Consider the following 20,047-nt stretch of genomic DNA (forward strand, 5'->3'; position numbering starts at 1 on the left):
TTTTTTTGAGATCTGGTGACCAGAACTGGATGACGTTTCAAGGAAAAGAATGACAGCCTTCAAAATCCAGAGCAAAGCTATTTTTAAGGGGCACCCTCCCAGCATGTTTCATTCCTGGGACAAAACTCTCATTTGTATCACAGTGTCTGATCCTTTCTTTATCTGATCAAATGCTTCTCAGGAGCTCTTTAGTGGGGAAAGGTGGTGAGACATCAAACAAGGGATGTCTCTTAAAATGCAGGATGAAGGTTTATCTCCGAGCTCAGGCGTGGGCAAACTTTTTGGCCCGAGGGCCACATCTGGGTATGGAAATTGTATGGTGGGCCATGAATGCTCATGAAATTGGGGGTTGGGGATGGGGTGCGGGAGGGGGTGAGGGCTCTGGCCGTGGGTGCGGGCTCTGGGGTGGAGCCAGAAATGAGGAGCTCAGGGTGCAGGAGGGGGCTCCAGGCTGGGGTGTGTGGGGAGTGTGGGGGCTCCAGCTCAGGGTGCGGGCTCTGGGGTGGGGCTGGGGATGAGGGTTTTGGGGTGCAGGAGGGTGCTCTGGGCTGGGACCAAGGGGTTCAGAGGGTGGGAGGGAGATGAGGGCTGGGGGTTGGGGCGCTGGAGGGGGTCAGGGGTGCAGGCTCCGGGCAGCACTTACCTCAAGCAGCTCCCGGAAGCAGTGGCATGTCCCCCCTCCGGCTCCTACGCAGAGGCGTGGCCAGGCAGCTTTGCATGATTCCCCGTGCACAGGCGCTGCCCCTGCAGCTCCCATTGGCCACGGTTCCCGCCAATGGGAGCTGCGGGGGCAGCACTTGGGGCGGAGGCAACATGCGGAGCCCCCCTGGCTGCCCCTACGCATAGGAGCCGGAGCGGGGACATACCTCTGCTTCCGTGAGCCGTGCGGAGCCACGGCACATGTGGAGCGGGCCAAGCCCCAGACCCCGCTCCCCAGCGGGAGTTCGGGGGCCGGATTAAAACATCAAGGGCCGGATGCGGCCCCCAGGCTGTAGTTTGCCCACCCCTGCCCTACCTGATCCCACAACCAACACTTTTGTTTAGGGATGCGCTATTAATTATTATTATTTATTTATATTGTGGTAGATCCTATGAGCCCTAGTCTAAGATCAGGACGCCATTGTGCTGGGTGCTGCACAAACAACATAATGGTCCCTGCTCTAAAGAGCTGCCAGTCTTGCTAACTCTTGCCATTTAATTGCAAGTCTCACAATATTTGGCATTTTTCCGAAAGTCCCAGCTCCTGGAGGCATGTGATTTAGGTGAGACTCTCAGCTTTCACACACACAAAAATAAAAAAATACATTACTGTGTTTTCTCTGATGGTTGCAAAGAAAAGCTTGAAAATATGACCTGGGTGCACCCTAATGACTCAAGAAAGCAAAAAGCACCCAAAATTGATTAGCTAAATTGATTGGACCCTAACTCGTGCTATTATAATACTTGGGGTTCGCAATACACATAGTGTCATAGACTTCAAGGCCTGGTTTGCTGGTCCTTCTGGATCAGTGTCCTCCCTTCCTTTACTATCAGCAACACTGAAGACCAGATCTCAGTGGATGTGACTGGGACTAGCTCCATGGAGTTAAGAGACAGCTGAGATTCTAGCCCCGAGCTTTGCAATGAAACCTTTCCTAGGCTCCATTGTAACTGCAGAGAAGTGGTGGGACCAGTAAGGGGAGCCATTTCCAAGCAATCTAAAGCGAGATTATCTTGCAGGGAAGCTCCGTTCAATGTCTCCTAGATCAGGGTGGGCCCCAGGGCCACATTGGGGTTGCGAACTATATGGAGGGCCAGGTAGGGAAGGCTGTGCCCCCCCCCAAACAACCTGGCCCCCGCGCCCTATCTGCCCCTCCCACTTCCCGCCCCCTGACTGCCCCCCTCAGAATCCCTGACCCATCCAACCCCCCTGCTCCTTGTCCTCTGACTGCCCCCTCCAGAGACCCCTGCCCCTAACCGTCCCCTGGGACTCCACCCCCTATCCAACCCCCCTGCTCCCTGTCCCCTGACTGCCCCGACCCCTAACCACACCCCTGCCCCCTGACAGGCCTTCTGGGACTCCCACGCCTATCCAACCCCCCCGTTCCCTGTCCCCTTACAACCCCCCCAGAACCTCCGCCCCATCCAACCGCCCCCCGCTCTCTGTCCCCTTACTGCCCTCCGGGACCCCCTGCCCCTTATCCAATCCCCCCCTCCACTCCCCACCCCTTACCACACTGCTCAGAGCAGTAGGAGCTCGCAGTGGTTTCCATCGTATACAGAGTTTACAGTCTGGGGCAATGGCCCTTAGCACCCCTCCTATACAAACTACTCCAACACCACAGGATGTGAGGTTCTCTGTTCACGGAAAGGGGCACAGTAAGTTTCCCACTGCCACTGTGCCTTACCTCTGATCTGGAGAGACCAGCTCTGCTGCAGAAAGAGGAGTTTGCTCTTCATGGACCGTTCCTTCCTTCCTCTCTCTATTAAGGCTGCCAACTGTGGGACCAGCAGGTGCCAGCTGGGGTGAGGACGGGGGTAGTTTTGTCATGTGGGCAGCGTGGGTAAGACCGCTGACTGGACACACATGCAGCCTTCAGATGGAGACGACCTTTGATGGCTGCCAACTTGGACTGAATGCAAATTGGTGGCCTAGAAGTGAAGGGAACCTCAGCCATGATCAGACCCCCTCAGTCCTTTAGACCATGAGTGAAAATAATTTGGTGGCAATCATTCAGTTGCCACCAGGCGACTCTGTGATGCTTCTCCACCATGGCTAATGGTGAGGGCACAGCAGTAAGTGATAGAAATCTGGGTCTTAATCCTGGCTCTGCCCCTGTACCCCTGTGTCAGTCTGGGAAGTCATTTCCCCATGCTTTGCCTGTTCAGACTGTAAGCTTGTCTCAGTAGATCCTAGCACAAAAGAGCCCCAAATTTCATTATTACTGTGTAATAACAAATAATTATAATAACAATCGCTCTGAGGATGGACATTAGGTTGGACATTAGGAAAAACTTCCTAACTGTCAGAGTGGTGAAGCACTGGAATAAATTGCCTAGGGAGGTTGTGGAATCTCCATCATTGGGGATTTTTAAGAGCAGGTTGGACAAACACCTGTCAGGGATGGTCTAGATAATACATTGTCCTGCCCTGAGTGCAGGGGACTGGACAAGATGACCTCTCGAGGGCCCTTGCAGTTCTGTGATTCTATGATGAATCCCATTGTGCCAACAGACCACTCTATTGACAGTCAGGGTGACTTTATAACAGTTTATTGTCTTTCACATGGTGGCTCCCAGACACGCTCTCTCTCGGCTTTGTCCTCACAGGTCACCCAGTGACCGATGAAGCAGGAGGTAAGGCAGAGTGGTGGAAGTCTTGGGGGAGGGAATCTCTCCTGAGTGTGAATGTCCCTCCTTTCCTTCAATGGTGATGTTCACGCCCTGCCCACCACCTAGATTATTCGCAGACAACGCCTGATGACATGTTTGGGAGATCAGGCGCCTGGTTCTTTTCTGGACTCTGCCACTTACTTGCTATGAGAATCTGGGCAAACCACTTCATCTCTTTGTGCTTTAATTTCCCCTCCAGTCAGGGGCAGTCAGACCTTTCCAGCTTTACAAAGAGCTTTGGGAGTGTCCGCTGAAAGGTGTTACGCAAGTGCAAAATGTTATAAAGTTTTTACAATTAAGACCTAAAGCTGCAGGCTCAGGCGAAATGAAAATCCCCCAGGGGTTCTTATCCTTTGCCCCTATGTTTACATGTAATATCTGCAGCTCAGAAGGGAAGACAAATCATTAGCCATTTCACATCTACGGATAAACTTGGGACTTGATTTGCTGTAAGGGTGTCTTTGGCTTGTCTATTTAGTCAACTTTCCAAGGCAGTAATTGTCTTTCACTATGTGAACGTACAGAACCTAGGACTGTGAGGTCTTGATCATGACTGGGGTTTGTTTACAGGTGCTTCTGTACTATGATTTCTTCCTTCTGAACTATATGGTTCATATTTTTAACTATAAATGGGAAGCGTCCATTCTTCTAGAGAGAGAGACAGATGTTTCTGCTTGGCATCCCATATTCGCATCCAACAGAGACTCATGTGATACAGAAGTGATTAGATATTTTTCCACCAAAACGCTATTTTGGCCACACACAAAAACAACCGCAGGCTTGGCAACACCAAAACATTTTGCAAATTCATATGAACTTCGCCACATGGTTTCAATTGGGAGGGACGGACTTTGAAATGAAATCTGAAAGAAATGAAGCTTTTTGATTTTTTTAAATTCGAAACAGCTTTTCGTGTTGCAATTTCCATGAATTAAAAAATAATTTAAAAACATGAAAAAATAATCAAAATCAACTGTTTTGTCTGATCCAAAACTTTTTTTTTTTTTTTTTACTTTTTGATTCACCAAAAAGTTTGAAAAGTTGCATTTTTGATTTGACCCCAAATTTTTTCCAACTTTTTTTGGAATTGCCAGCTGACTGAAAAATCCACTCTTCGCCCACATCTATCCGTGGTACCTACTTTGCTGAACTAGGCTTGTATCCAATTACAAATGTCCAATGCTACAGATGACATAGCAATGTGAGACCCTGTCCAAAGTCATGTCTTTGGTGTGATCACACTACGTTGGTGCTTTCATTAGGACTTTAATAAACCAGATAATTATTTACTTAATTCGAGCATCTGAATTGAAATCCCTCTTGGGTTGAATGCTCCATGGATTTAAGACCCAGGATACGTCAGACTGTATTAGGTTACTGGTTTAACTGGTACAGTACCTTGCCTACAAGGGTGGTTAATAAAGTAGCAGACCTGTTGTGCAATAATGCTGCATGTAGCTGGAATGGTGGGAAAATTCTCGGCGACCCCTACAGCAATCAAGTGATGGTCAGCCTAGCTTGAGATCTGATGAGTTGTAATGTGGCTTGCATAACCACAGATGCAATGATGTTGTAAATGGCAGGAGTTCCAGGCATTCAAGTTATAAAAGCCGCACCTTGCACTGAGTGTGATCTGTCATCTCCTTTGCCTCCACTTGTGTCTTTGCGTGGTCTGGGGCACGGACCTTTCCCTGGACAGCACCACAGATATTTACAGTCCTATAAAAGGAATAATAATGGGCCAAGTTGTGTGAGACATGCTTGTAACATGGTGATACGGTTGCTTTTCCCAGCTTTGGAAAGGGCTTCAAGATCTGGTTAATTGTTACCATTATTTCCACTAGGGTCATAGTGTGCTAGCTGGCTTCCAGAGGAGAAGGCATGGTCCCTTCTCCATGGAGCTCATGAATAAAGAGCATTATATACTGTAAGTGTTATAAAATACGATGTAACAACACTACAGGGTGGTATCACCTGCAGCAACTGAACAGGGGACCTTCTGCAGCTGAAAGCAGAAGCTGTTCTTCATTGAGCTAAAGCCCAGAAGGGAGGAATAAATAGCAACCCACGATCTGGGCCCTATCCATTTGGGATGTGGGGGGGACGCAGGAAGAGACACATTGTGATACCATGCGTAACAGTGACTCAGGATTTCATGGGCTGGAACTTTCCTTGCTAATGCTGTGTACGTAGCTGGATAGACTCTGTCTCTGTTATTTAAGGTTAGGTCGGAGGAAAGTTGTTCTTTGGGCAAGGACTGACCAGTGATTCCTTTGGTTTGAATCTAGAGCGCCCCTTTCCCTTCCGGGGGAAAAACTTGTTCAATCCGCTGGCTCATAGAACCTTCTGGGTTCCTTTCCCCCAGGTCAATGCTATCAAAACAAAACAATAACGTCCTACACACACAGTCTGCCTTGGGCTAGGTCTATACTACCCGCCTGAATCGGCGGGTAGAAATCGACCTCTCGGGGATCGATTTATCGCGTCCCGTTGGGACGCGACAATCGATCCCCGAATCGGCGCTCTTACTCCACCAGCGGAGGTGGTAGTAAGCGCTGCCGACAGAAAGCCGCAGAAGTCGATTTTGCCGCCGTCCTCACAACGGGGTAAGTCGGCTGCGATACGTCGAATTCAGCTACGCTATTCACGTAGCTGAATTTGCGTATCTTAAATCGACTCCCCCCTGTAGTGTAGATGTACCCTTGGAGGGGTGGAGAAAGAAAACAGACTTTGTTATTCCGGCTTTACACATACCTTGACTGTGTGCAATGCTTAGATTCCGCAGTGAGAGCTGATACATAGAAACCTAAGAGAGGCAGTCAGGAAAGAGGCAGTGTGGTCTAGTGGCCGGAGTACTGGAGTGGGGTCAGGAGACCTTGGGTCTATTCTTAGGGACCTGCTTTGATCTGACTTTCATCTTGCCTCTGTTTCCCTCTCTCACCCTGTCTATTTAAAGAATACGTTTTTCTCAACAGGAACTGTTTGGACAATGCCAAACACAATGGAACCCCAATCTCAGTTAAGGCTTATAGGGGCTACATTCTAAATAATCACAAGCAATGGCTCGGAGGAAGAATGCCACTGTTCAGAGAGACCATTTCCTGACAAGTAGGGCTGATATTACCACAGCTTGTTGTCTTTGACACGTTGGCTCCAGACACCCTCCCCTTCTCCAATTTTGCCCACCTACATACCATGTTAGGCAGCAAGATGTAGAATGGCGGAAGTCACGGGGAGAGAATCTCTCCTGAGCCCTGCGTGTGACGCGCCCTCCCATCATTCAAAATCGTAGGTAATTTCTGCATCAAGCCCATAACTTTCGTTCGAGCCGTAGCATATCATTGAGCAAGACATCCAGTCTTGACTTAAAGACCTCAAGTGACGGAGAGTCTACCACATCCCTCAGAACTTGGTCCAGTGGTTAATCACTCTCACTGTTAAAAATTTTGCACCCGATTTCTCATCGAAATTTGTGATGCCGCTTGTGCTGTGTGTAGATGCTGAAAGGGAACCATACGGTTCGCACCAGATCTTCCAAAACCGCTTCACACCCATTAGGCATCAAAACCAGGCAAAGACATGATCCCTGACAAGTTGTTCTCTTCTATTCTAGGATTAAGTGCAACAGAAGAACTTTCTGCTTCTCCTCCCCTTTCGAGCTGCTGACTTCTTCCTACCCTGCACTCCCCTACCTGCAGACAAGGGCACATGCATGGCCTCGTGGGGTCTGCTGAAATCAGCTTTCAAATTAGTCTAGCCCCCTCGAGCAAGAATCCTCTCCGTGTCCCACCCAGTGCGCCTTCCCCCTAGACCAAAGGGATGGGGGAGAGGACGTGTGACGGCTGCTGTCTTGGCTAACACAATTGTACCAGGGAGCTCCAGAGCTAAAAGTAAGAGTTGCTGCAGCTTGAGCTAAAGAGTCCAGGCTTCGGAGCACATGGTCGTAGCAGACTTGCATCCTCTGCAGATCAGGCGCAGAGGACCCATAATTAGGGTGACCAGACATCCCGTTTTTAAAGGGACAGTCCCATATTTAAGCTCTCCTGCGGGTGTCCCGGTTTTTTCTTAAAAATGGGCAAATTGTCCCATATTTTCTGTCTCCCCCCATCAGTACTGGCGGGTCCTGCTGCTGGCCGGATCCCTGCTCGCCAGCCACCTGCCCGCCAGAGGTGAGTGGGAGGGTCCAGTGGCCGACGATGAGGGTGGGCGTGCAAGGCTGGTGGTTGGGTGAAGATGCAGTGCGTCGAGCCTGCCGGTCCTCCTGCTACCTCCATCAGCGCAGCCCCCGCTGTGTGCCGGCTTTCGGCCAGCAGGGCCCTTCCCCTGTCCCTTTTCTGGACGGCACTGGCTGCACACTGTGAGTGCGGGCACCCATCGGCCCTTTACATGCTCCCCCATCGCTGTCTTTTTAACAGAGGCTCAGTCAACTTGATGCTAATTTGAACGTTTGTACTGCAGAGTTGATTGATTGCCGTTGAACTCGCTTGAATATGAGTCATTTTATCAGGTGTCCCGTATTCAGCATAGGGAAACATGGTCATCCTAACTAGATGGGGAGGACTCTGAGTTACTACAGTGAATTCTTTCCCAGCTGTCTGGCTGGTGGGTCTTGCTCACCTGCTCAGAGCCTAACTGATTGCCATATTTGGGGTCGGGAAGGAATTTTCCACATGCGCAGCTCAGACTGGCAGAGACCGGGGGGGGGGAGGGGTTGACTTTCCTCTGCAGCATGGGTCCCGGGTCACTTGCTGGAGTGGGTGGGTGAGGTTCTGTGGCTTGCGATGTGCAGGAGGTCAGACTAGATGACCATGATAGTCCCTTCCTGTATAGATGGCTCATAGACTTTAACTTATAAATGTCCAGTCCTTTTCTGATTCCTGCTAAGCACTTGGCCTCAGCAAGATCTCATGGCGGGGAGTTCCACAAGCCAACTGTGTGTGGTGTGAAAAAGTATTTCCTTTGATCAGTTACCAGTTTGCCACCTTTTGAATTCACTGGATGTCCCCTTCTTCTTACAGTGGGAGAAAGGGGGAAGAGAAGTTCCCGCTCTATTCTCTCCACGCCATTCATTACAGTGCGTTCTTTTATCATGACGCCTGGAGCTGAGTAGGATCCAGGTTCAAACCCCCTTATGATTGTTGGCTCGCTTATTTTGCAGTGGTGCCCATCGCCCCAGGCGGGACTGGGGCCCCATTGTGCTGGGTGCTGTACAAACACAGATGAAGAGACAGTCCTGGCCCTAATGGGCTACCTCTGCTCACCTACTTGCTTACTTGTGTAACCCACTGGTGAGTGCACAGTGTCCCATCTCTGGCCATTGGAGCTATTTGCTACTAGCAGTCACAGATGGGCCGCATGGCATTGTAGGTAATCTCATCACACCATCCTCTCCAAGGCATCTGACTCTATTTAAGATCCATATTTTTATTCATTGGGAGGGCTCTGATGGAGGAGTTGCATGGGAAGTTGCACATGTGGTTGTGGCCAGGGATTAGATGGTTTGGGGAGGAAATTATTATAAAGAGAGTTATCTTATGACAAAATGCCACCTTCTGAAAGATCCCCGACCTCTTTACTCAAGGCTCCAGTAAAGGATCTACATTGAAACAGAATGACAAATTAATTTCCATTTTATTGATAATGTGCAATACAAAAACTTGCTGCTATTAGAAAACTGTGACTTCTCCTCCTGGGGAATTGTGGTATAAATATGGACTGTCCTTATAAAGGAAAAGCTTTCAAACCAAGTCTGTACACAAGAGACACACCAAAAAGAGGATAGGTATTGAGAAATGTGGTTACTCTTTTTAGCATTCTCAGAGGAGGAGGAGGGCTCCCCAGCCAGCAAACCACAATCCTTAGCCAGGTTCTTTGGATAAGTAATGTACAATGTGTAACTTTGCTTTAACAAGAAGTTTGCAGGTTTTTATATTTGGAGCGGACTATGCTCCATTTTCAAACCCCATGATGATTGTTGATCACTTATTTTTGAAAAAGGATGGGATAACAAGAACATTCAGAGTGATAACAGTAACTAATAAATAAATAAACCAACAGGAAGTTTATAAAGGGATCTAAACCCTTCTGCTTCAGAGCATGAGTCAGGCCCTAAATAACAGGGTCAGGAGGAAACAGGCAGGTTATCCTATATTTGCCTACTGCATGGGGATTTTTAGCCTTCCCTTGAAGTAACTAGGGACAGGACACTACACTGTATGGACCCTGCTCTCATCCAATCGGGTAATTTCTGTGCTGATAAACTGGCAGTTCTACATGCTCCAGTAAGTACAGCTGGTCAACATTGTTCTCACAAAAGAGTTTTCATCAGAAAATTTGTTGTTTTTTTTTAATTGAAACTTTTCTGGAAAATAATGACTTTTTGGGAAGTTTTCATTTATCACTTTTTTTTTTTTTTGGTGACATTTAAAATCAAAATTGGTTTTAGTTAAAAGCATTCTCAAAAATGTTCTGTTTACCCAAACCCGAGTTCTTTTTTTTTTTTTTAGTAAGTGGGGGGAAAAAAGTAGTTTATCAAAAAAAAAAATCACATTTTTCTGGCAAACAAAATATCTGGAAGTTACAAACAAAATTTGAAAAATGGATTCTATTTCAAACTGCAAAATGGAAACAACTTCAAAGGTTTTGTTTTGGTGAAAAGTGTCATTTTTTTTTAAAGCAGCTATACCAGTAAATCCGAAGAGGACAGCCCCTATCATATCAATGGCAAATAAAAGATTATAATGTTTGTGTGCATATGCATGCGGGCACAGAGGGTTCGAAATGGTTTCTGATTACAGCTGCATCTACTTTTCCAGCTCACGTTCTCCATCCCTCCCCACACCCTTCTGGCTTAGAGATTTAAACCCTCCAGCCAACATGTTCTCTTTGGCAGGCACATTGGAAGGTCTGGACGGAGGGTGCTGCTTTCTCCTCTAGAGGCGTTCCCCAGAGACGGAGCAAAAGTGAGTTCATGCTTCCTGGCTTCCTCAATGACCTCACACAGTGGGTGCTCCTTCAGAACTAGAGCGGCAGGGCAGGTTGTAAGTGACTCCAGGATTGCCAGAAGCACCTTGCGGCTCTTGATATCTGGCTGCTCAGTGTGACAGCAGCTTTGGGTGGTGTGAGGGGAAGTACAGGTAAGACCCAGCTTAAGAAGCAAACAGCAGGTGAGCAAACTACCTACAGCTTCATTCACTAGTGTTGCTTAGATTTTCTTTTCCCTTTCACTTTGTTTTACTTTAAGGATTTCTTCACCTGGACTTTCTCTACATCCCTCATGCTAATAGTTGACAGAGGCTTATGTTGCTGGGAGATGAGTGATCTACACGGTGGGCTTGATTCTCTCTTGCCCTGCACCTGGTGCTGTCATTTACACCAGTGCAAAAGTGAGCGCAAACTGCTGCCAGATCAGGATGGAATTAGGTTACATCGGGGGTCGGCCGCCTCTCAGAAGCGGTGTGCCGGGTCTTCATTTATTCACTCTGATTTAAGGTTTCGCGTGCCAGTCATACATTTTAACGTTTTTAGACGGTCTCGTTCTATAAGTCTAGAATACATAACTAAACTATTGTTGTCTGTAAAGTAAATAAGGTTTTTTAAATGTTTAAGAAACTTCATTTAAAATTAAATTAAAATGCAGAGCCCCCCCCGGGCCGGCGGCCAGGACCCGGGCAGTGTGAGTGCCGCTGAAAATCAGCTCGCGTGCCAGCTTTGGCACGCGTGCCGTAGGTTGCCTACCCCTGGGTTACATCCACTTTGCTGTGGCAATGACCACACAAAAAGCAGGACCATGGAGAATGAGACCCACTAATAACCTTCATCTGCTCCTCCAACGTTTGGTTTTATTTCCAGTGTCACATTCCCATGCTCACCGAGGAACCGCATGAGTTTAATTAAGGTAGAGGTATCTTAAACATAGTCTGCTAACCTGGAGCAAAATAAGAGACAGAAGTTTATTCACAGCCCAGTTTGTCTGTTATTATGGTACAGTAGATGATGTGAGAAATTGTTGGTTTTCATATTACATTCCTATTTTCTCTCCCTTTGAATTTCCCCAGGGGGATGCAAATAAATCAAATTCAGGTCTCACTTACACTAGTATGAATCTGAGAAGCTGCATTTACTCAGTGGAGTCACTCTGGATTTCACTGGTGTAAGTGGCGGCAGAATTTGGGTCCCTAATTTCAAGGAACACGCTCAAGATACCAATTGTACTATTTCCCCTCGCAAAACGTTCCCTTCACCCTTAGATTATTAAAACTGAAAAAGCTAAAAAGAAAACAACAAGAAGAAATCAGATGTAATGCCTGTTGGGTGTTTAGAAGATTTAAATCACTAGGCCAATGCCAAGCTTTATTATTCCACGTTTTAGACTTTGCAGAGCTAGGGAAGAGTAACTAGACGTGCTCGTTTCTGTTGTGTTTCTGGTCAGTTTCAGTCTGGGAGTCTTATGCCCCAATGTAATTCTATTGAATTTGCGTTTCCAATGGTTACTGTAGAAGAAGGTTTAACTACTGAAAAACATGTACATAGCACATCTATGAGGGGATTCTGTTTGCGGTGGCTGGGGTTTTCAATGGCATCTAAGGTGCCCAACTCATTGATTTTCTGTAGATATTGGGTGCCTGCCTCTCAGCCATTAGGTTCTGGGTGTCATTTTCACACGTGACTTAGGAGCAACGACTAAGGTTTTAAAAAGTGACTCGTCATTCTGGGTGTCCCAATTATTGGGTGCCCATCTTGAGATGCCTTAAACTGAGCCACCATGCTCTGAAAAATCAGGCCCCTTTATGGCAGCTATAGTTGCATTCCTCCAAATCAGTCACTCATAGATGCTGGAATTAGCGGGTGCTGCCACAACTCCTGGCTTGAAGGAGTGATAACAACTCAAATACATGGTTTCCACCTTCAGCACCTCACTATAAAAATGGTTCCCGCACCACTGGAGTCACTTTTGAGAGTCTTGACCACAAGTCTCACGTAAGGCAATGGACCATGTGCTCCTAACACTCAGGCGCTTCTGAAAAGCCCATGCTTTGTAACTCATGTTTTACAAAACTCAAAACGCTGCGCTTAAACTGCCCTTTAGGATGCTTTAAAACAAACAAACAAAAACCCCAAAACAAGCTGGATGGGTCCAGTTCCAAGGAAATCTAGGCAGTTGGAGGCACAGAATTTTTAACCTGCCAATGTCTAAATGTGTCCCTGCCTCTCAGCTTCTAAGATGTGAGACAACCAAACAAAAAATGCAGAATTGCTTTTAAAAATGAGCGGGAGAGGACTATGAAAGTGATAGTGGCCATCTGGGGAGCAGGAGAAGAGCAGGATAAAAGGGGGTGAATTTTCCACCACCTCCTTTTTCAAAACGCAGCATCTGCAGTCATCAGGCTAGTTTGGGGATGCTAGACATATGAATGCTCAGGTGAAAATCCCTCCTAGACTGCTGAGAGCACAATGTCACTGCCAGGGAAGGTATTTTCCTCAAGATGTGCACTAAGGCAGAGATTCACCCCTGCGTAGTGGTGCAGCAGATGCCTCTGCTCCACATAGACCAGGACTTAAGTGATGCATCAATTTTCTGCTAGGGGCCTGCACAGGGGTGAATTTCACCCTTAGTGATGACCATGATCTCCACTTCAAACTGACCTAGAGCAGTTTGTAGCTTTGCTTAGTAACTGACCGATTTACCCAATGAGCAGAACTCATCCAACCCTGAAAGGTAACTAACTTTGCACTTTTCTCCAAGCAAGATGCTCCTTTGTCTAACTGCAAAAATAATAGGTTTCAGAGTAGCAGCCGTGTTAGTCTATATCCGCAAAAAGAACAGGAGTACTTGTGGCACCTTAGAGACGAACACATTTATTAGAGCATAAGCTTTCGTGGACTACAGCCCACTTCTTCGGATGCATCCGAAGAAGTGGGCTGTAGTCCACGAAAGCTTATGCTCTAATAAATGTGTTCGTCTCTAAGGTGCCACAAGTACTCCTGTTCTTTTTGCAAAAATGATGTGAACTTGGAAGGGAGAATGAGCGGAAATAATTATGGGGTTGAAACAAGAACAAGTTAAAAATTACTTAGACAAGTTAGAGGTCTTCAAGTCACCAAGGCCTGGTGAGATACATCCTAGAATACTCAAGGAGCTGACGGAGGAGATATCTGAGCTATTAGCGATTATCTTCTAAAAGTCATGGAAGACTGGAGAGATTTCAGAGGGCTGGAAAAGGGCAAATATAGTGCCCATCTATAAAAAGGGGAATAAGGACAACCCGGGGAATTATAGACCAGTCAGCTTAACTTCTGTACCTGGAAAGATAATAGGGCAAATAATCAATTTGCAAACACCTACCTAGAAGATAATAAGGTGATAAGTAACAGTCAGCATGAATTTGTCAAGAACAAATCATGTCAAACCAACCTAACAGCTTTCTTTGACAGGGTAACAAGTCTTGTGGATAGGTGGAGGAGTAGTAGATGTGGTATATCTTGACTTTAATAAGGCTTTTGATACTGTCTTGCATGACTTTCTCATAAACAAACTAGGGAAATACAACCTAGATGGAGCTACTATAAAGTGGGTGCATAACTGGTTGGAAAACCATTCCCAGAGAGTAGTTATCAGTCAAGCTGGAAGGACATAACGAGTGGGGTCCCACAGGGATCAGTTCTGGATCCGGTTCTGTTCAATATCTTCATCAGTGATTTAGATAATGGCATAGAGAGGACACTTATAAAGTTTGCGGATGATACCAAGCTGGGAGGGGTTGCAAGTGCTTTGGAGGATAGGATTAAAATTCAAAATGATTGGACAAACTGGAGAAATGGTCTGAAAGAAACATGATGAAATTCAAATAAGGACAAATGCAAAGTACTCCACTCAGGAAGGAACAATCAGTTGCACACATACAAAATGGGAAACGACTGCCTAAGAAGGAGTACTATGGAAAGGGATCTGGGGGTCATAGTGGATCACAAGCTAAATATGAGTGAACAGTGTAACACTGTTGCAAAAAAAGCAAACATTCTGGGATGTATTAGCAGGAGCGTTGCAAGCAAGACACGAGAAGTAATTCTTCCGCTCTACTGCCTGCTCAACTGGAGTATAGTGCCAAGTTCTGGGCGCCACATTTCAGGAAAGATGTGGACAAATTGGAGAAAATCCAGAGAAAAGCCACAACGGTTAAAGGTCTAGAAAACATGACCTCTGAGGGAAGATTGAAAAAAAAAAAGGGCTTGTTTAGTCTGGAGAAAAGAAGACTGAGAGGGGACATGATAACAGTTTTCACGTGCATAAAAGGTTGTTACAAGGAGGAGGGAGAAAAATTGTTCTCATTAACCTCTGGGGATAGGACAAGAAGCAATGGGCTTAAATTGCAGCAAGGGCAGTTTAGGTTGGACATTAGAAAAAACTTCCTAACTGTCAGGGTGGTTAAGCACTGGAATAAATTGCCGAGGGAGGTTGTGGAATCTCAATCATTGGAGATTTTGAAGAGCAGGTTAGACAAACACCTGTCAGGGAGGGTCTAGATAATACTTAGCCCTGCCATGCGTGCAGGGGAGTGGACTAGACGACCTCTCGAGGTCCCTTCCACTTCTATGATTCTATGTCTGGTGAGAGAGATGACCAGTGATGCTGGCAGCTGTTTTAGTGCTTACATTTGGGGAGTTTCTAGAATGACATGCAGCTTCTGAGCTGCAGGGGACGAGGAAGACACATTCTGCAATTTGATGCACGACAGGAAGAGAAGGAGACTTAGGCCAGGTCTACACTAAAAAGTGAGGTTGACCCAGCTACATCTCTCAGAGGTGGGAAACCCCCCCCCCCCCACGTTGTGTGATGGAGTTAAACCAACCTAATCCCTGGTGTAGGCAGTGCCAGGCTGACAGAAGGATTTTCCCGTCGACCTAGCCACTGCCTCTCGGTGATGGGAGTCGAACCCCTTCTGTTGCTGCCACTGCAGCCTTCTAGTGAAGCCACAGGCAGCCTCACTCTGCAAACCAAGAGCTGTTCACCATTCCACTAGTTCCTCTTATTTCCTCTGAGTCCCCCCCCTTTTTTTTTTTAAATGGGCATTTCACATAATGTTAAAGCCAAACACAGAAGCATGCCAGGAGGAATACCTGCTCAGCTCCTTAGAAACCAGAGACGGGGGCGGGGGCAGCCACACCCCAGCTCCGCTGAACATAAATGACACATCTAAAGGGTCCCAACGACTGGAAAACACCATGACAATTTCAAACCCTTTCTGAAGCAGGAGTAATCTGGCCTCTGGGACACTTAACCATGGGGGGGGGGTTGCACTGGTTGCTAAATTTGGGGTCAGGAAGGAATTCCCCCACAGCCTTGGTGTTTCCTCATCTTTCTTTAGGCTGAGGTGTGCCTGGCTCACGTAATCAATTTCCCAGAACTGCAACTGGGGAGCAGGGGGTGGGGAAAGGGACTAGCCTTTTCTCTCCTCTCTGCTGTAATTAGAGAGGGGGCTCAAGCCATAAAGTCTGGATCCAGATTTCAAACCCCATCCCCCAAGTTTGGGAGAGTTTGGATCCAGGACTTTGGTTTGCAGCATAAGGATCAGGTCCATTTGCAGAATTTGGATCTGGCCCTGCCCCGGGTTTGAATTCAAAAACAAGGGGATGGGTGAATGGACCAGGGCTTATCTCTAGTTTAACCCAGTGGCACACCCTAGTTTTACGAGGCGTGCGGTTGCCAAGAGCTTGGATATTGGTATTTTGCTCAAACTGGCTGGTGCATGAACAGAGATGCAGGAGGGCAGGCAGAGCAGGTTTCACCTCTTCCCCGGTGGTGTGCAGTGCGCTTTTCCTCTCTGGGAACAACCTCACCAGCTTCTCTCCCTTGGCAGAGGGAGCCCAAACATGCCGAGCATATTCACCTATCTCACCTCCGAAGTCGACTGTTGTGAAGGCAACTTTGAGCACTCTGAGGTCATCGCGGAGTACTACAACACGGTGAGTGTGAGCAGGCAGGGGGCAAGAACTCACTGTGAACTGCTGTGCAGTGACTGTGAAATTCAAACCCATCCCTGGGGCAGCTGAAAACAGCAACTGGGGGGCAAATGCTGTGTATAATCGAGGGAAGAGGCAAGTGGAGATGGGATAGGCCGGGCAGGTCTGAGAAGTGGGCTGTCTCCGGGCACCCCCCTGCTTTGAGTATCAGTGTTTTGGGAGAGTGGGTGTGGAAAGAAGTGCTAAACTCCAGGTAAATCATGGGATATTTATTGCTGATGAAAGTGAGATGCTGACAGCATCAGCTAGGGTGACCAGATGTCCCGATTTTATAGGGACTTTTGGGTCTTTTTCTTACATAGGCTCCTATTACCCCCCACCCCCGTCCCAATTTTTCACACTTGCTGTCTGGTCACCCTAACATCAGCTGGAGTTGGGGATCCAGGAGGTGGGTATGATGCAGGGTTCCCACTCAGAGAGCTCTGCAAAAATCCTGCTTTTCAGTCCGGCAGGTCTTCTGCCAGTTGCTGTATATGCCACAGCGAGATTCATGTAATACAGAGAAAAATACATGAGTGGCTGAAACGCACTGCAAGCCAGCTTCTGAACCCAGGACTCCAGAAAGTGGAATGTTAATGCAGTAACAAACCACATCCCCGCCACACTTAAGAACGCAGTCATTGCCCGGCTAGATCAGCTGAGGGGACCCATCTAATCCAGGGTCCTCTCTCTGATAGTGGCCAGGACCAGCTTTTTCAGGGGAAGGTGCTGAAGTGGGCAGTCATGGCATAACCTGCCCTGGGAATGTTTCCTCCTACCCCCATCCCCAATAGTTAGGGGCTGGCTTAAACCCTGAAGCATGTGAATGTGGATCCCTCCCCAGGCTCTGTTCTCATTCTGGATGTTCCCATCATCCACAAAGATGGTTCTTCCTTTTGTGATGCCTCCCAGTTTTAACAATTCCCTTAACACGGTACTGCAGCTTCCCCCTACTAACCCACTGCCAGCGTCTCCCATCCAGTTAGCGCACAGTTCTCTATGGGTAAAGCTTCGCTGCAGCTGGGAGCGAGCCTCCCAGCCCTGGCAGACAGACGGGCGCTCAAGCTAGTACACTAAAAACAGCAGCACGGGCGTTGCAGCACTGGGGGTAGCTCAGGCTAGCCAGCTGCATCTAAACCTGTCTGACCCCCTGCGTCCCAGCACGGGTGACTAGCCACTGCCTGTCCCACAACGGCCACCCTGCGTTTTAGCCCACTAGCATGAGCCTGTCTATCCAGGCTGGGAGGCACAGTGCCAGCTGCAGAGTAGGCATTACCCTGAAGTCCCCAGGACAAATTCCACCTTAGTGCAAGTGAACACAAATCCTACAGATTTCAAAGCGGTATTGCACCTGCTTGCACCAGAGCTGAGTCTGGTCCAGACAGAACGCCCACTTGGTCTACATTACCCTGGTCTTACACAAGCCAGAAAATGTCATCATCAGCGCAAGTATCCCTACATTGCCACTGGCACCCACTGTCTGACTGACTAAGCACAGAACTTGCACGGCAAGTGGCGGTGCATCGCTGCTGGATGGGCCCATAGCAGATGGGGGAATAGCACGCAACGACTCTAACATTTTTTACACTTGGGTAACTCAAGTCAGACACTTAGGATTTTCAAATGTGACTAGCGGTTCTCAGTGCCCCTAAAGGGGCCTGGTTTCGGAAAGCGGTGAGCAATCCACCCTCTGAAAACAAAGCTCCTTGGAAGCGTCTCCAACCTAAAAAATCATGAGTCTTGGCCCTGTGTTTTTTAGCACCTAAGTAAGTTCAAAGGTAGAAATGTCAAGAGACGTAAGAGCAGAGTCCCAGCCCCACCCTAGAGTCCTCCTTTTTTCTGAGATGCTTATTGATCTTTTAACCACCATGGCTCAGCCACGCCCTGCAACAATGGGTCAAAGCAATGTTTGCTAACTGTAGCCTAGCAGCCACATTATCATCACCAGCGACTCAATCCCATGTTTGCCAGTTGGATAACATATGATAATCTGTTGAATGTTGCATCTCGTTAGTGGACGCCGTGCGGCAAGTGGCGGTGCATCGCTGCTGGATGGGCCCATAGCAGATGGGGGAATAGCACGCAACGACTCTAACATTTTTTACACTTGGGTAACTCAAGTCAGACACTTAGGATTTTCAAATGTGACTAGTGGTTCTCAGTGCCCCTAAAGGGGCCTGGTTTCGGAAAGCGGTGAGCAATCCACCCTCTGAAAACAAAGCTTCTTGGAAGCGTCTCCAACCTAAAAAATCATGAGTCTTGGCCCTGTGTTTTTTAGCACCTAAGTAAGTTCAAAGGTAGAAATGTCAAGAGACGTAAGAGCAGAGTCCCGTTTTCAAAAGAGACTTGGGCTCTTCAAGCCAGATTGTTAAAGGCACTAGAGCACCTAAAGATGCTGATAAGCACCTAATGGGATTCTCAAAAGGACCTAAGGCCCTGACCCTCGAAGGCATTTAGGAGGAAATCAATGGGAGTTAGGGGCTGAAATACCTTTGAGAAGGTGGGCCCAAGTCACTTTTGAAAAGGAGACGTAAGCATTGGGATGCTGAGCCAAGCAACAACTTTAAAAAACTGGAACTGAGGCTCTTAAATCCCAGAGGTGCTTCTGAAAACGTCACCTTAAGTGTCTAAATATGGGGTTAGGTCAGAGGTGGGCAAACGACCGCCCGTGGGACCGTCCTGCCCGGCCCTTGAGCTCCCGGCTGGGGAGGCTCGCCCCCGGCCCCACCCCAGCAGCCTCAGCTGACGGCGCCGCCAGCGCTCTGGGAGGTGGGGCTGCAAGGTTCTGCTGGGCAGCGTGGCTGCAAGAGCTGCTGGGTGTACTGTCTTAAATTGCTCCCTGTAGGAATGTGCTATTTACGGGGCACCAGGACTGGCAGCCGTAAGTAGTACACCGTAAGTAGTGCATTCCTACGGGGAGCAATTTAATACACTGCACCGGCCCTCCGTACACTTTCAGAACCCCGATGTGGCCCTCAGGCCAAAAAGTTTGCCCATCCCTGGTTTAGGCGCTTAACTTTCAAACCTGGATGCCTAAAGTTCTGACCTAACCAGGTTTGTCTTATGTCATTTCCACTAGCCAGGCCTCCTACACGAGCTTGTCTCTCATAGGATGGAGAATGAGCTAAAAGTATTTTTATACCCAGGTGCCCAACTAGTGAGACCAAGAGCGAATATAGATTATGCAGACAGCGTAAACTTACTGGATTTGTTCTGGTGATGAAGTGGCTAGTTGTGTCCCTTCAGTTTGAACATGGAGCAACTGCTCAGAGAGAGAGAGAGATTTTTCTGGTCCTTGGGGGCACCTGACCTCACTTACTCCAATTGTACACTTATTAGGCCCAGAACCTAGGGTCCAGATGTCCCGATTTTATAGGGACAGTCCCAATTTTGGGGGCTTTTTCTTATATACACTCCTATTACCCCCCATCCCCATCCCAATTTTTCACACTTGCTGTCTGGTCACCCTACCAGAACTACAAAGGGATATAGGCTCTTAACTTCCATTGAAATCAATGGACATTAGGGGCCTAAATACCTTTGTGGATCTGGGCCTTACTTCTTTGACTGCAGTGGAGTCGCTCCCCATGAAGGTAATTTTGATCCACACTCAGGTTCAGCTCCCGATTCAAGAAAGCATCCCTTAAGTGGGTGTTTTGCTTGAAGCGTGTACTTA

At 47.7% G+C, this 20,047-nt stretch overlaps 1 protein-coding gene across 2 annotated transcripts in view; it reads left to right on the forward strand.

Annotated features, from left to right (window-relative positions):
• The first annotated feature begins 10,343 nt into the window (after positions 1–10,343).
• ACER1 (alkaline ceramidase 1) overlaps positions 10,344–20,047 on the forward strand; it is a 35,680-nt gene continuing 25,976 nt past the window's right edge. The window contains exons 1-2 of one of the 2 annotated variants that reach the window (XM_024105783.3): positions 10,344–10,538; positions 16,230–16,335. In XM_024105783.3, coding sequence (XP_023961551.2) covers positions 16,243–16,335 — 93 coding nt within the window. In that variant the 5' untranslated portion in view covers positions 10,344–10,538; positions 16,230–16,242. The remainder of the gene's footprint in view (positions 10,539–16,229; positions 16,336–20,047) is intronic. The other variant, XM_024105784.3, reaches the window with a different exon arrangement.

Source organism: Chrysemys picta, chromosome 25 (assembly GCF_011386835.1).
Source record: "Chrysemys picta bellii isolate R12L10 chromosome 25, ASM1138683v2, whole genome shotgun sequence".
NCBI classification, from domain to species: domain Eukaryota; kingdom Metazoa; phylum Chordata; order Testudines; family Emydidae; genus Chrysemys; species Chrysemys picta.